Source organism: Rhinoderma darwinii, chromosome 2, assembly GCF_050947455.1.
Source record: "Rhinoderma darwinii isolate aRhiDar2 chromosome 2, aRhiDar2.hap1, whole genome shotgun sequence".
Taxonomy (NCBI): Eukaryota; Metazoa; Chordata; class Amphibia; order Anura; family Rhinodermatidae; genus Rhinoderma; species Rhinoderma darwinii.
In genome coordinates, this window is record NC_134688.1 from 7,636,834 (window position 1) to 7,653,995 (window position 17,162).

General features: G+C 51.1%; 1 protein-coding gene across 1 annotated transcript in view; it reads left to right on the forward strand.

Moving 5' to 3' along the window:
* LOC142740519 (uncharacterized) overlaps nucleotides 1-12,492 on the forward strand; it is a 69,967-nt gene extending 57,475 nt beyond the window's left edge. Inside the window, exons 2-3 of the mRNA XM_075849992.1 lie at nucleotides 8,205-8,364; nucleotides 10,876-12,492. Of these exons, the coding sequence (XP_075706107.1) occupies nucleotides 8,205-8,364; nucleotides 10,876-11,846 (1,131 nt within the window). The 3' untranslated portion in view covers nucleotides 11,847-12,492. The remainder of the gene's footprint in view (nucleotides 1-8,204; nucleotides 8,365-10,875) is intronic.
* The last annotated feature ends 4,670 nt before the right edge of the window (nucleotides 12,493-17,162 follow it).

Genomic DNA, 17,162 nt, shown 5'->3' on the forward strand with positions numbered 1-17,162 from the left:
ATATGCCTGTGTACTATCAGTATATAGATATATGCCTGTGTGCTATCAGTATATAGATATATGCCTGTGTACTATCAGTATATAGATGTATGCCTGTGTACTATCAGTATATAGATATATGCCTGTGTGCTATCAGTATATAGATATATGCCTGTGTGCTATCAGTATATAGATGTATGCCTGTGTACTATCAGTATATAGATATATGCCTGTGTGCTATCAGTATATAGATATATGCCTGTGTGCTATCAGTATATAGATATATGCCTGTGTGCTATCAGTATATAGATGTATGCCTGTGTGCCATCAGTATATAGATATATGCCTGTGTGCTATCAGTATATAGATGTATGCCTGTGTACTATCAGTATATAGATGTATGCCTGTGTACTATCAGTATATAGATATATGCCTGTGTGCTATCAGTATATAGATATATGCCTGTGTGCTATCAGTATATAGATGTATGCCTGTGTACTATCAGTATATAGATATATGCCTGTGTGCTATCAGTATATAGATATATGCCTGTGTGCTATCAGTATATAGATATATGCCTGTGTGCTATCAGTATATAGATATATGCCTGTGTGCTATCAGTATATAGATATATGCCTGTGTGCTATCAGTATATAGATATATGCCTGTGTGCTATCAGTATATAGATATATGCCTGTGTGCTATCAGTATATAGATATATGCCTGTGTGCTATCCGTATATAGATATATGCCAGTACATTAAAGTTTAAAAATAAAGTAAAAACAAAGTAATATTAAATTAAAAAAATACACATTTACCTTTTTTACAATAAACATTAAAATAAGTCTCAATACATAAAACATGCACATTCAGTATTGGCGCGGCCGTAATAACCTGCACAACAATTTTTTTTGCATCATTTGTGATGTGTGCGCTGTAAAAAAAAAAAATAAAAACTGCTTTCTATCACTTATTAATGTGAGGCGCGCGGTGCGATGATGAATTGAACCTCCATGTGCCTCACATTCAAGGCTCATTTACATGACTTAAGGTATGTTTGATGACTTTCGCTGTCTACGACCTTACACCCCAAACCCCAATAAGAGACCACACATGAATTTTGGTGTAAAGGCCACAGCAGCCATTTATTAAACACACACCTTTTTCCTGATAAAAGAGCATAACCATAAACACATCATAACTCCATGATAACATCCTGCTCTATTTCCCAACTCCAGATAAAGGATCCTTGAAGGCACTTCAATCATTAAACTCCATCGTTTCCTTATTAGGTCTGGACCCCTTACCCTACAGCCGTTCTGCACCTGACCCGAGGGCACCAACCATGTCCAAGACCTCTCTCCCCCTTCCTGGGGACCCTGCCCATCAGGAATATATATGAGCTGGGTAACCACTCCCCAGCCCTCCAATACTATCCAGGGTTAAACGCCCCGAGTTCTCTTGCAACAATCTCCATTGTTGCTTCTCCTTCTTACCATTACGTGCCTCCAAAGACCCCTCCTCCTACCGCCACGACAATCATGTGTGACCCCTTACACATGATTGTCCCTCCACAACTGCAGGGCTTTCTCCATGCCCTCCTTGATGTCCAGGGTCCACATATCAAGACCCACCTCGTTTAAATGAACACCATCCGGCCTGAGGAAACCGACCTCTCTGCCCTCCAACTCCTTATGCCGCACCACAACACCGCCATTGCGAGCCACAAACCTACCAACCACCTTGTTCACCTTTGCTCGCGCTTTATTCAAACTATGGACGGAACGTGCCTGCCGCCACACCTTGCGAGCCACAATATCTGACCAGACGATCACCACTCCTGGAAAAGACGACCATAACCGCAACAGATCGATCTTGACATCTCTCACCAAATCCCTGGACGACCGAATGCCCAAATCATTGCCGCCAAGGTGCACCACCAAAATATCCGGCGCCCTGTCCAAACCTGCATAGAAATGAACCTCTGGTAGCAACCTACACCACAGCATGCCCCGCAGACCCAACCATCTGACCTGAACCTCTGCGTGATCCAGGCCCAACTGCCGTCCGGCCGGACGAACATCTGCACGCACACCTCCCCAGTGCACGTAGGAGTGCCCCATGATCCAAATCAAGCAGGGACCTGCACCTAAAACAACACAAAATCAGCAATATAACAACTCCATATCCACCTCCAGCACATCTTATCACCACCGCCTCAAAGCAAGTGAGGCCGCACATACAACCTATATCGGTCTGACTCCCACCTACCGATCTTCTTAACCATCGCCGGGGATAAACCCCACCGAGCTGCTTCCGTAGCTGCGCCAATTCTAAAAGAGTGAGAGCTAAAACCTGCCCCCCTTCTGCCAGACAACAGGATACATTTTTTGAACACCTGTGAAAACTGGAATTTTGACAAGGACAACCCATCTGCATGAACCAACAAGGACTCCGGCCCCTCAGGCCTCACTGCAACAAACTCCCGAAAACAGTGGACCGGGCACACCTGCGACCCTGGTAACTCATACAAACGCACCACAAAACCCAAAACCTCTCCCCTCCTGATCTGTCTTAGATCTACGAAGCAAACAAGAAAGGCAGGAGCCATCCAAATCCACATCCGCGAACAATAAGCCCCCTGCCACACTCTTACTGGCCGACACCAACTCCGATATCCGGAACGCCCCAAAGAAAGCCAAAGAAAAGGCCAGTGTAAATAGCCGCTCTTCAAACCCCGAGACACAAACACCCCTCAACAAATTACAAATCGCTACCAACAGCTCAAATGACACCGGCTTCCTGCGGTCCCTAACTGCGGAACCCCTCCTGAAACCCTTCATTGCCTGCCGCACCAGAAAAGACTTAGTCACGTCCTCCTCACCTTTCTTCTTAAACCAAAAAGCCAAGGCCGACAAACCGTTGCTGCAGACGCCCCTTCACTGTACGCCTTTCCTATAATATACAGCAAACACGCCGGCCGATCTGCAATACCTGCCTGCGCATTTTCCAACAACGCCTCCCATACCTGCCACACCGCACTGTACCTCTGCCACGTGACCGCACTAACCGACCTTTCCACGAGCGACATCGCCATTGCTACACCACCTTCCACAGATGCTCTGGACAAGGCAGGCCATGAGACTCCGCCCCCGGCGCCAGCAGACGAAACCTGTCCCACTGTTGACGAGAAAGGGAATCAGCCACAGAATTCAGCACCCCAGGAATATGCACTGCGATAAAATGCGCATTCAACATCAGACCTCTCAAAACTAAATGTCGCAATAGTCGCACGACTGGCGGAGAATTAGCTGTCTGCGCATTAACAGCCTGAACGACACCCAGATTGTCACATACGAAACGCACTCTCCGGTCCCGCAGACAATCCCCCCACAACTCCGCAGCCACCACAATCGGGAACAGTTCCAGCAGAGCTAAGTTACGGACAAAACCACATTCATGCCATGCCTTTGGCCAAACTCCTGCACACCAACCCGCACACCACTGCCCCTGGAAATAAGCCCCAAATCCACAAGCACCTGATGCATCAGTATACAGCTCCAAGTCCACACTAGACACCGGCTGATACATGAGCACCGACCGCCCATTATAGCTCTGCAAAAACTCCCCCCACACCAACAAATAAGCTTTCAACTCTGCCGACAACCTAATGAAATGATGAGGGGAATGCACCCCTGCGGTAGCACTCGCCAATCGCCTGCAAAACACCCGTCCCATGGGCATAATCCTACAAGCGAAATTCAAATGCCCCAACAAGGATTGCAAGTCCCGCAACTGTATCTTCTTCCTGCGCAGCGCACTCGCCACCAACCCTCTCATCTCCAGCAACTTATCATCAGGCAAGCGACACTCCATGTTATCTGAATCAATCATGATTCCCAAAAACTTAATGACCGTCGTGGGTCCCTCAGTTTTTTCAGGCGCAAGAGGTACCCCAAAATCCTTTGCCACTCTCTCCATAGTGTGTAGCAATCCTGCACACACATAGGTACCCGGCGGCCCGATAAACAGAAAATCATCCAGATAATGCAGGGCCGATTGCACCTGCGCCTCCCGACGGACCACCCACTCCAAAAACGTGCTAAACATCTCAAAATAAGCGCATGAAATGGAGCAGCCCATCGGGAGGCAACAATCCACAAAATATTCCTCCTGCCAATAACATCCCAGCAAACAATAACTATCCGGATGCACCGGCAATAAACGAAAAGCGGCCTCAATGTCAGTTTTCGCTAACAGAGAGCCCTTCCCGTATTTCCGAACCCAAACCACCGCCGCATCAAAGGAAGTGTAACTGACCGCGCACAATGCCGGATCAATGCCGTCATTCACCGACTCGCCTTCCGGATAAGACAAGTGATGAATAAGGCGGAATTTATTCACCTCCTTTTTTGGAACCAAACCTAACGGGGAAACTCGCAAACTCTGAACAGGCGGGGAGGAAAACGGCCCCGCCATGCGGCCCAAAGCCACCTCCTTCAGCAGCTTATCCGTAACCAGATCAGGCCGCGCCAAAGCAGACGACAAATTACGGACTACCCCATCACGTCCAACCGACGTACAAGGAATCCGAAAACCTTCTGAAAATCCTAACCATAACAACTCCGCCACTTTCCTATTTGGATAGCCCCCTAAAAACGGGAGCATCCTTTCCACCCTCACCGGCGTCGCCCCTCTTCTGCTCAGCATCTCCCTGCCTGCCCTTATTCTTCTTGAAGCATCTGGACAAACCATGGGCGCCTCCGCAACCGGAGCACTCGTGCTTGTACCTGCAGTCTGGGCCGAACTTGCAATGCCCCTCATTATACTGCCAGCAACACCCCTTTCCTGAGGATCCTGACCGACCCGCTGCTGACCCCTGACCGCCGGCCGCATCCCGAAAGGGCTGCTGCCCCTGTTTTGGCGCAGACATCAAACGCATCCACAAACTGATATCTTTGTGGTCCCATCGCAACGACGGGCGCACCGACTTCCGCTGACGAAACTGTTCGTCATACCGCAACCACGCATTACCACCGTATACACGATACGCCTCCCCTACCGAATGCATATAACAGAATAGCGCCGAACAGTTCTCCGGCGCCTTCTCTCCCACCACACTAGCCAATATAGCGAAGGCCTGCAGCCAATTCGCAAAAGTCCGAGGAATCAAGCGATACCGCCGCCGCTCCTCCTCCTCCTTCTTACTTTCATCCGGTTTCCACCGGTCCAAATTAAACTTTTCTAACGGCAGCAAAGAAAAAATCTCAACATATTCATCTTTCCAGATCTTTTCCCTAATCTCCACCTTCAAATGTGCCCCCAGCGGGCCCTCAAAACACACATAAACCTCACCTTTAGCCGCGTCAGCCAAACGCACATCCTCCACCACTTTCTTAGCCGCACTCGCCGCCGCGTCAACCGCTTTTTCCACCGCCACTACGGCACCCACAACCGGCGCCACTTCACTAACACCCGCAATCCCTGCCGCAGCTGCACCAGAAATCGCCTCATTAGCAACCGCACTCCCCGCCGCACTAGCAGACGCCTCACTAGCAGCGCCCCATACCCTCGCTGGCGACTGCTCTACGCCTGGCACAATTCTCATAAAATATTCCTGCATCCCTCTAAACATCAAATGCATTTGAGACATTGACAACATCCCCCCCCACATCCCCCCCACACATCCCCGGCACCACATCCGTGGTAGACTCACCCGGCCGTCCCTGAGGTGACCTCCCAGCGGACGCGTCCTCCACTCCTGATGAGCCCGGCGTCAGTCGTGACGATCCTAGGGAGTGGTGCTCCTGCACCCCACGCTCCCCGTAACTCCGCACACTTCTGGTCGGTGAAGCTCTAGGCCCAGCGGAACGCGGCCCGTCCACGGTCCTGCCACCCGCTGGTGGCGCAACATATTTGTCCACGATCCTGCCACCCGCTGGTGGCGCGACATATTCAGACTGACAGCCCTGCCGACCCAGTCCTTCTGCAGGGCTGTCAAAAATAAATCTTCTGCTCGTCACTTGTCTCGCAGACCGCTGCCCCCCCTTGTCCGGATGGGGCCCGACGTCGCTCACCGAAGTTGCCCGGGTCCTTCCGGTCGCTGCCGCCGCCACACGCCTCCCTGCTCCAGCAGGAGGCGATCTCGCTCCCCATCTGGAGGCCGCCCGCCTCTTCCTCCGGATCGGGTCTGATGTCCGGACGTCCTTCTGAAGAGCTCCTCCGGCACCAGGAACATCGGCGCCGGAGAAAGCCGTCACTTCCGGTCCAGCGTGCACTTCCGGTTCAGCGTGCATTTCCGGTTCAGCGTGCACTTCCGGTCCCGCCTCCACTTCCGGTCTTGTCGTTGCAGACAGGAGGGAGGAAGATGGCCGCCGCGGCCCCCCCCCCTCCTGTCACCTCCGGTCTTGCCCGCCTGATGCGATTCCTCCCAGACCTCCGCGGCCCGTCGCCAGGGTGCAGCTCCGGACCAGCAGGAGGAGGAGGGTCCCTGGAGGGGCTCCCTCGGCGCCGACCAGACCGAGGTGTTTCTGCTGATGAAGGCCTCTCCTGAGGCCTGGAACGCCTGCTGCTGCGTCCCTCACTCTCTTCTCCAGCCGCTGGAACTGGAGGAAGAGCCCCGGCAAACAGCGCATCCAGCCATCCCACGCCGTGCTGCATCGCTGCATCCCGGATCCTGGCCATCGTGGTCTCCATCGCCGCGTCCATCAGGTAAGTGAAAAATATGATATATATATATATATTTTTTTTAAATGTAATAACAGGACAAATATTTCTCCTGTTGTCCAGCGGGAAAGAGGGCTGCCTCTTCCCCGCATGGACTTATATACTTTATTCTCCACCCACCACATAAAGATACATTTTGCCCCATGCCCCTTTTCCTTAGCCCTCCAATCCCTATAACATAGTCTAAAACTTAGTAGCCAAAACATAGCAGCCTAAAAATCCCAAACACCTAGTCATGCGCTTCCTTCATTACGGCTGCGCCTACATTACGCTGGGCTTACTCGAGCAGGGACCTATATGAGTCTATAAGGCCGTGCAGACAGTCCGAGATTTTTGCGCGGCGTATGTCCGCTGCGTGAAACACACCACATGTCCTATATTTGTGCGCTGTTCACGCATCACACACCCATTGAAGTCAATGGGTGCGTGAAAACCACGCATGTGACACGGAAGCACTTCCGTGGGACAAGCGTGATTCGCGCAACAGCAGTGAAAAGGATGAATGAAAACATCCAAACGGAGTGTCATTATGATGGCGGCTGCGCACAGACAAAGAATGGCGACAGCACACTGCGAACACCAATGTAACCTAAACCACTAAATATAAATAAACATGCATTACAGAAGGGGCTGGACGGAGCCTGCAGGGCTGAAGGGAAGCCTCCATGACCTCCCTGGTAGGGAAAGGGTTAACTTGTGAGGGAGAGTTGGAGGGAGTTGGAGGGGGTCAGGGAGGAGTCAGGGGGCCGTTGCTGCTCTTCCCGCTGTTTTCGGCATTGAGCCGGAAGCAGCGGAGGGAGTAACACAGTAAGGACAAGCTCCCTGTTGCCTGCGCTCGTACAGCATGTCAGAGGCATTTTTGTTAGAGCAGCTGCGAGCTGCTGCTGTGCACCACGGTCCCGGATGGCTGGAGGAGACCGTGGCTGCATTAGCGAGGATCCCGGACGCCGTGTTGCCATGTCAGGCCCGGCGTTCGGGGTCTGTTGCAGGGGACAGGCTCCCCTCCCCCGGCCCCCTTCCTAGCATGGCGGCGGGGGGGGAGTCGGCAACAACTGCTCCTGTCCGGAGCAGGCAGAGAGCGTTGCCGGGGGTGACGGCGACGCAGGCCAGGTCGACCCGTCCCTCCCGGCGGTCTCGACCTCCAGAGCGCCTTAGTCCTGAGACAGTCCCGCGGACACGGCGTCGCAGAGGGAGCCCGATCTCGGACGCTGCAGGCCAGGCAGCTGGGGGGACCGCCCCTTCCCAGGCCCTGCGTCCTGGCAGGAATCCCAAGCCGCGACGGGGTCCGGCGGTGAGCAGGGAGTCGCAGGCCGGGCTCCCTGTCACCCCTCCACCATCGGATGGAAGATCTGGAAGACGAGGTACGGCCGCCCCGCCTGGTGATGTTCCGGCCAGGGGGCAGGCCTCTTCAGGATCAGCGAGACGGACGCCTAGATCTGCAGCGACGTTGAGGCAACAGGTCCAGTCGGAAGTCTGGGTTCCATCGGTCGGGCGGCAGGTTGCCGGCCCATCAGTCAGCGCTTCATCATCTCCGATCCGAAGATGTCGGTGGGATGGCCAGTCGTCTGCGAGAGAGGAGCTGGAGGAAGGTGAACTGGACGTGTATCGTCGAGGTCAGGATGGTCCGGCTGACGGGAACACAGCGCCTGTGCGGCCCGGTGAGTGTGTAACTCCATCATTGTCGTATCCAGCGATTTTTATGTCGGGTGTCAGCGAGGGGGCTGCTAGCGTCGCATCGGTGGCCGGTAGTGGCGCGGGCGGGCGCGATGGCGCGGGTCTGGCAGATTTAGTGGGTTGCTTGAGGGAGCTGGTCGGGCGCCTGGATAGGGCGGCGGCGCCGGTAGTTTCGGAAGTGTCCCCGGCGGTAGTGTGGGAGGGCCCCAGGGACGTGGGATTGGTACAGGCGCGGCCCGTGCTGGCAGTTAGGGAGGCGGTCGCGGTGTCGGTACAGACCGAGGCACAAAAGGATGGCGATCGGGTGCATATTGATGACCGTGCTCGGGGGGAGGTGTACGTTTGTTTCGAGGGTCCGTTGGGGGCGCATTTAAAGCAGGAGGTGCGCGAGCGGATCTGGAAGGACGAATATGTGGAGATTTTTTCTCTCTTGCCGCTCGCTAAATTTAATTTGGATAAGAGCAAGCGGGACGAGAGTAAAAAGGACGAGGAAGAACGGCGGCGGTATAGGCTTATCCCGCAAACGTCCGTTAATTGGTCGCAGGCGTTCGCCATATTGGCTAGTGTGATAGGGGAAAAGGCGCCGGAAAATTGTTCGGCGTTGTTTTGTTATTTTGATGCCATTGGGGAGGCTCATAGGGCGTATGGGGGTCAGGCGTGGCTGCGGTACGATGAGCAATTCCGTCAGCGAAAAGCGGTTCGGCCGGCGATTCGGTGGGACCAGAAGGATATTGCTCTCTGGTTACGGGTTACGGCTCCGGTTAGGCAGTCCTTTCCCGGGAGCGCCGGCCAGGGAGGCCAGTCTAGTCAGGTTGGACAAAGCGGCGGGGGAAAGGCGGGTTTTTGCTGGCAATTTAATGAAGGCCAGTGTAAGTTCGGGGCCACGTGCAAGTTCAAGCACGTGTGTTCCGAGTGTAATGGGGCTTCACACGGGGCGGCAAAATGTATGCGGAAAAAGAGGTCAGGAAACCAGCCCTCCGCGGCTGGTCAAGGGGGTGTCGCCGGTGAGGGTGGAAAAGATGGCCCCTTATCTAAATGAGTATCCGGATAGGGCGGCGGCTAAGTTGCTTTACGAAGGGTTTCGGGTTGGTTTTGTTATTCCTCCGCCTCCTTATGAGGTTCCGGTTACGCGGAGGAATTTAAAATCGGCTTACTTGCATGCAAAAGTCGTGTCGGAAAAGTTGTTAAAAGAAGTTTCGTTGGGCCGCATGTCGGGGCCGTTTGTTGAGTCGCCGGTAAAAGATTTAGTTGTGTCCCCGTTGGGTATTGTCCCTAAACGCGAGCCCGGAAAATTTCGTTTGATTCAACATTTATCGTATCCCAAGGGTTCGTCGGTAAATGACGGGATTGATCACGAGTTGTGCTCCGTAGTTTATACCTCATTCGATAAGGCGGTGGGGTTAGTGCGGGCTGCGGGTCCAGGTGCGCTGCTAGCAAAAACCGACATCGAGGCGGCGTTCAGGTTGTTGCCGGTTCATCCAGAAAGCCAACGGCTGTTGGGTTGTTTTTGGAATGGGGCTTTTTACGTGGATCGGTGCCTTCCGATGGGGTGTTCCCTTTCTTGTGCATACTTCGAGGCGTTTAGTAGCTTCGTGGAGTGGGTAACGAGGGGAGTATCCGGGGTCGACTCGTTGATCCATTACTTAGATGATTTTTTGTGCGTTGGCCCGGGCGGTTCGCCGGTTTGCGGTAATTTGCTTCATGCACTGCAGAAGGTGGCGAGGGATTTTGGGATTCCTTTGGCGCCAGAAAAAACGGAGGGCCCGGTAGCGACGATTTGTTTTTTGGGAATCGAAATAGACTCGGTGGCAATGGAGTGTCGTCTCCCTGCGGATAAGTTGGGTGCTTTGAGGCTGGAGGTTCGGCGGGCTTGTAGAATGAAGAAAATGACGCTGCGGGAGCTTCAGTCGCTGCTGGGGAAGTTGAATTTCGCCTGCCGGATTATGCCGATGGGGAGGGTGTTTGGTAGGAGGTTGGCGGCGGCAACGGCGGGAGTGCGTGCGCCGCATCATTTTGTGCGGCTCAAGGAGGAGCACCGAGCTGATCTTCAGGTTTGGGATGACTTCTTGGGCCAGTACAATGGTCGCTCGCTATGGATGGCCCCAGCGCAGGATACGAGTGATTTGAATATTTTTACGGATGCGGCTGGGGCGGGCGGTTTTGGAGCTTACGGGGGAGGTCCGTGGTGCGCAGGTCAATGGCCGGCTAGCTGGGTGTCCAGTGGACTCACGCGGAATCTGGCCCTGCTCGAGCTGTTTCCCATCGTGGTGGCGGCTACCATTTGGGGGGACAGGCTCAGGGATAAGAAGGTCAGTTTTTACTGCGACAACATGGGGGTGGTGCTTGCCATTAATAACATCACGGCGTCCTCTCCTCCGGTAGTTCAATTGTTGCGACATTTAGTGTTGGTGTGTTTGTCGTTGAACGCGTGGGTGGTGGCGGTGCATGTCCCGGGTGTACGGAATTGTATCGCTGATGCTCTTTCTCGCTCGCAGTGGGACCGGTTTCGGCAATTGGCACCGGGAGCGGAACGTCTTGGTTTGGCTTGTCCGGAGCATCTTTGGGATCTGGTATCGGTCCCGTAGAACAACTGTTACAAAGGTCTTTGGCGCGCACGACGTGGAGTGCTTATGCTGCTTGTTGGAGGCAGTGGGAGGAGTGGGTAAGAGAGTTGGGTGACGTCAATACGGATAGAGACAGGTTGGTGGCACTTTTGTACTGGTTAGGGGACGCCTGGGAGGCGGGGTTTTCAGTGGCGAAGGTGAACCGGTTCATATCTGCGGTGGCGTTTGGGTTTAAGTTGCGGGGCTTTCAGGATGTATCGAAGGAATTTCTGGTATCGCAGGCTTTGAAGGGGTTGCGCCGAGGTAGGGTGGAGGCGGATAGTAGAAGGCCTGTGTCGTTTGCTTTGCTTAGCTCGTTGGGCGGTTCATTAGCATCGGTCTGTCGTTCTTCAGACGAAATGGATTTGTTTCGGTTGGCTTTTTCGTTAGCGTTCTTTGGGGCATTTAGAATAGGTGAGTTGGTGTCGCCAAGTACCAAACAGGCAGGGGGGCTGAGATCTGGGGAGGTGAGCCTATTCGCAGATCGGCTGGAGGTATGGTTGCGTCGGTCAAAAACTGACCAAGTAGGGAAGGGAAAACTGATAGTTTTGTTCGCCCTCCCGGGGTCGGTTATGTGCCCAGTAGAGTGCATGCGGGGTTTTACGCCAAAAAGGGGGTCTCCAGATTTGCCTTTGTTACGTCATGTGGACGGGTCGTTTTTGTCCAGGTTTCAGTTTGGAGCTGTATTTAAAAAATGTTTGACGGCGGTTGGTGTCACGGCAGGCTCATATTCATCTCATTCCTTCAGGATTGGCGCAGCAACAGAAGCGGGGCGCTGGGGGTTGGATGATGAGGGGGTGAGGCGTATTGGTCGTTGGGAGTCCAACAGGTTTAAGTCCTATGTCCGCCCCCATATGTTATGAATTTTGTTGTTAACGCTTTAAAAATGTTATATGGTGGTGCCTAATTGTTTTTTCCGTTTCAGATTCGCCTCCGTGTTTGGTGTGGTTGATGGGTCATTCTTACGTGCACCGGGGGGCTTTGAGGGCGGACGTCCGCCCGGATGGTCGCCAGTTGCGCATTCCGCGACAGGATGCGGTTGTGCATTGGCTGGGTTTTAGAGGTATGTCGTGGAGCAGGGTGTTGGCGGAATTCCAGACATATGCTCGGCTTGATAGGGTTCCGGAGGTCTTAGTGTTGCACGTGGGTGGGAATGACTTAGGAGTCCGCCCCTTTCGTGAGTTGGTGCGGGATATCAAACATGATATGTTGTGTTTGTGGGTATCTTATCCCAAGTTGGTGATAGTGTGGTCGGACATAGTCCCAAGAAAGCACTGGCGGTTAGCTAGATCTGTGGAGAGAGTCAATAAGGCTCGCATTAAAGTTAATCGGGCGGTGTCCCGTTTTGTGGCAAAAAACGGGGGCATTTGCGTGAGGCATAGGGATTTGGAGTCAGGAGTGGGGAATTTCTGGAGGAGTGACGGGGTTCATCTGACCGAGGTTGGCATTGATCTTTGGAGCTTGGCGATAGCAGAAGGCATAGAAAGGGCGGTGGTGGTGTGGAGGAACTCACAGGCTTAAGGTGGTCAAGGCCTGTTTCGCTGTGGCGGGGGGAGTCCTTGAGGCCAGTCAGTACAAAATGGTGGGGGGGTCGCATCGGGGGTATGCGTCCCCCAAAAAAGGTACATGGTTGAAGACTTCATCGGGTGTTATCCCTTTGAAGTGGTCTTCTGGTAGAAGGTATATCACTTGAAGGCTTCATCGGGTGTTATCCCTTTGAAGTGGACTTCTAGTGGTCGGTATATCACTTGAGGGCTTCATCGGGTGTTATCCCCTTGAAGTGGACTTCTAGTGGTTGGAGCCATCTGCAGAGGTGAACGGTGCTTCCGAGCTGGTTTACGGCTGGAGGTAATTAGTGGTTTGCAGATGGCTAACTCGGTGTGTTCTTAAAAAAGGAATATCTGAAAGGGCTTCAAGGACTTCCTCTGCTCGGGTTAATGTTAACGTTAAATTGTTATTTACGTTTCTGACCCATGTTGGGTCATGTGAATTATTAGGAGGAATTCTCTGGTGGATTCCTAACTAGTTATCCGAAGGTTTCGGATTTAAATTGTTTTTATAAAACTGTAAAATTAATAAACGGCTGCTGTGGCCATTTCACATCCAACCTCGGTGTCACGTGTCTTTCCTAAAGGTGGGGGTGGGGGGATAAGATGGGTTAAAGGAAGGTTCGTTAACACACGACTCTACTTAGGCAGGTCAAGAAGGGGCTGGACGGAGCCTGCAGGGCTGAAGGGAAGCCTCCATGACCTCCCTGGTAGGGAAAGGGTTAACTTGTGAGGGAGAGTTGGAGGGAGTTGGAGGGGGTCAGGGAGGAGTCAGGGGGCCGTTGCTGCTCTTCCCGCTGTTTTCGGCATTGAGCCGGAAGCAGCGGAGGGAGTAACACAGTAAGGACAAGCTCCCACCCTCCCGCCCTTGGTTTGTTACGTGGTGGGTCTTTGCGTACGTCCATATAGGAGTGTTGTTTTTTATTTGTGTGCTTATCTAACATGTTTTTCCTTTTTTCCTGAGTAGGTTCTGGTGTCATGGCAGCTGGCGGGGGGAGTCCTTGAGGCCAGTCAGTACAAAATGGTGGGGGGGTCGCATCGGGGGTATGCGTCCCCCAAAAAAGGTACATGGTTGAAGACTTCATCGGGTGTTATCCCTTTGAAGTGGTCTTCTGGTAGAAGGTATATCACTTGAAGGCTTCATCGGGTGTTATCCCTTTGAAGTGGACTTCTAGTGGTCGGTATATCACTTGAGGGCTTCATCGGGTGTTATCCCCTTGAAGTGGACTTCTAGTGGTTGGAGCCATCTGCAGAGGTGAACGGTGCTTCCGAGCTGGTTTACGGCTGGAGGTAATTAGTGGTTTGCAGATGGCTAACTCGGTGTGTTCTTAAAAAAGGAATATCTGAAAGGGCTTCAAGGACTTCCTCTGCTCGGGTTAATGTTAACGTTAAATTGTTATTTACGTTTCTGACCCATGTTGGGTCATGTGAATTATTAGGAGGAATTCTCTGGTGGATTCCTAACTAGTTATCCGAAGGTTTCGGATTTAAATTGTTTTTATAAAACTGTAAAATTAATAAACGGCTGCTGTGGCCATTTCACATCCAACCTCGGTGTCACGTGTCTTTCCTAAAGGTGGGGGTGGGGGGATAAGATGGGTTAAAGGAAGGTTCGTTAACACACGACTCTACTTAGGCAGGTCATGCTAAATCTACCTATAATAGGGAGGTTCTTAGTGCACATTTTGATCAAAAAGTGTTAGCCCACCTGCCACGACAAGGCGACCTCTATAAGGTGGGGACCTACGCTGCACATACACCCAGAACTGGGATAGGGAGGTTCTTAGTGCACATTTTGATCAAAAAGTATTTGCCCACCTTGCACTCCTCCCATTCTGCCCTGGGTGGTTTTAATCAGTTCAATGCTGGATCCTACCATCCCCAGATATATATTTAGGCTTAGTCCCAGTTCTGGGTGTATGTGCAGAGTAGGTCCCCACCTATGGAGGACGCCTTGTCGTGGCAGGTGGGCAAACACTTTCTGATCAAAAGGTGCACTAAGAACCTCCCTATTGTAAGTAGATTTAGCAGTAATGAATATTTATTTATATTTAGTGGTTTAGGTTACATTGGTGTTCGCAGTGTGCTGTCGCCATTCTTTGTCTGCTGTATATTTGCAGTCACAGGTGTTCTTGCACCTGATACACGTTTTATATCATTTTGTTGGGATGTGCAGTTCAAACTTTTGTGTTATTATATGTATATATATATTTCTTGAAACAGGAGGAGAAATTCTTTGCAGGTGGAATATGAACTATATCTCTGCATAATTCAACATCCTGCTTCATAATTCACAAAGTAATTTGCAAATTAACCATCCATCATAACCCCCTTTTTTTCATATTAAATTACAGAGATTATATATTATGATTATAAACCTCAAACAATATAATCAATAGGGCCCACAACTTGATAATATAATGCTATCACCAATTTCATGAATTTCCCCTCAGGTTTGGGTTTTTGGTCCCATCAGTGCATTGACGAGTCCTGTACATCATCATCTCCTTCTGTCTTCTGCACTTCACTGACTGTCATCCTAAGGGTATGTTCACACGCACTAATTACGGACGTAATTCGGGCGTTTTTGCCCCGAATTACGTCCGAAAATAGCGCCTCAATAGCGTTGACAAACATCTGCCCATTGAAAGCAATGGGCAGACGTTTGTGTGTTCACACGAGGCGTAATTTACGCGCCGCTGTCAAATGACGGTGCGTAAATAGACGCCCGCGTCAAAGAAGTGACCTGTCACTTCTTTGGCCGTAATTGGAGCCGTTATTCATTGACTCCAATGAATAGCAGCGCCAATTACGTCCGTAATGGACGCGGCGTTCAAGCGCCTGCACATGCCGTTACGGCTGAAATTACGGGGATGTTTTCAGGCTGAAACATCCCCGTAATTTCAGCCGTTACGGACGCCCTCGTGTGAACATACCCTTAGGGTTACCCACACAATTATGGAGTCAGACTGTACAATGGTGTCCAGTGGAGGATTTATTATTACCCACCTCCTGGTCACTTACTTATCTTCCGCTGTAAAGCACTTGGATGTTGCTGACGGGTTCACTCAGGTCTTTGGCCTTTGCTTTACTTTGATGATTGCTGATGTTAGCAGGACTTTGTTTGGTCCTTCTCATCTGTACACAGCACCTTATGCTGTGAACCTGGGGTGAATTCCCACGTAGACGGATTGGTGGAGTTTTATTATGACTACCACAAACCCTCTGCTCATCCGTCCTCTTCCTCGGCAAGTTGCTTGTCTTCACGGCTGCTTAGAACAGTGACACTGACGGCTGCTTAGAATTGTGACAATGCCGTCAGTTCATGACAAGAGCGTTGTATTGGCTCAGGCTGTGCCTGCCGCATCTCAGTGATGGAGTTCATTATGTTAAAGACTGTTAGTTCAAGTTTACTGGCACTTGCTGGGAACCCCTAATCCTTGTCAATTGTTAAAAGAAATGTTTATCTGGTGATAACAACATCTACATAATATAAAAGTTTGTTTTTTAAAACGATACGACCAGCAGATGATCGAGTGTTTGCTCGATCATCTGCTGATCGCTGCCCTGTTTACACAGCGCAATTATCGTCAATGAACGTTATATAAATGCTCGTCTGCACGATAATCGCCCAGTGTAAAAGGGCCTTAACCTAATCCAGGATTCAAATTGACACCCTTAACATATTCCTAATATCTTAGGAAGCTAAAAACAATTTGTATTACCTGGAAGGCCTCTCAAGATCTCTTTGTGGGAGGCGGGTATGATAAGGTTGGCACCAGTCTACCAGGACTGTTCTGTAGGCAAATCAAACAGCTCTAACAGAATTTAGCAGCAACAGCTGGAAAACCTAGGACATACCGATTAGATCTTACCACATCGATCCTTGCGTCTTAGGGGCACATGTGAGCCCACATACCATCAATGCAAGTGCCATCAAGAGAGCCATGGATGCTACCAGTTTACCTTCCATTAGAATCTGGTTTTATGCCTTCCGCTCCCAGTTGGACACTTCCTGTGGAGAACAATCTTTTTACCACATAATCATTATTTGATCTTAATCAGGTAATTCATTTGAAGAAAAACATTAAAGGGGTTTTCCAATACTTTTTTTTTTTTTATATCACCGCATTGCTTCTCAATTTATCTATTAATGCCCCCTGAATATCGTTATCTATAGTATTACTTTTTAATTTACCATTATTATCTATTGTTTACATTGAGAGGTTTGTTTACCTCTGTGTTGTCTTGCTCTTCCGGTCATACAGTTCCCGGCATGCACCGCTTGTGTCCCAGCGTGCAATGCGCCGGCAGCAGGGATTCATCATGCCTACTACACCCAGCTATAAACAATCTCCGTTGCCATTTTACTGCTCTCATTAGATCAGTGATAGCTAACGATAAACCTGCAACATATCAGTGCTGTACCAAACAACACTCTCTTACATAATGGTTAGAAAAAAAACTAGTTTGACCCCAGAGCTGGTGTCCCAGAGCAGGGCAGAGCGCTAGTATAGGCTCTGCTCCTGGACTTTGGGGTATCCAGTGACATCACTGTCCATAAATGGACAGTGTTGTCAAGGGCTTTCCCAGAGCGGAGTCCCGGGCAGAGTGCTAGTATAGGCTCTGCTC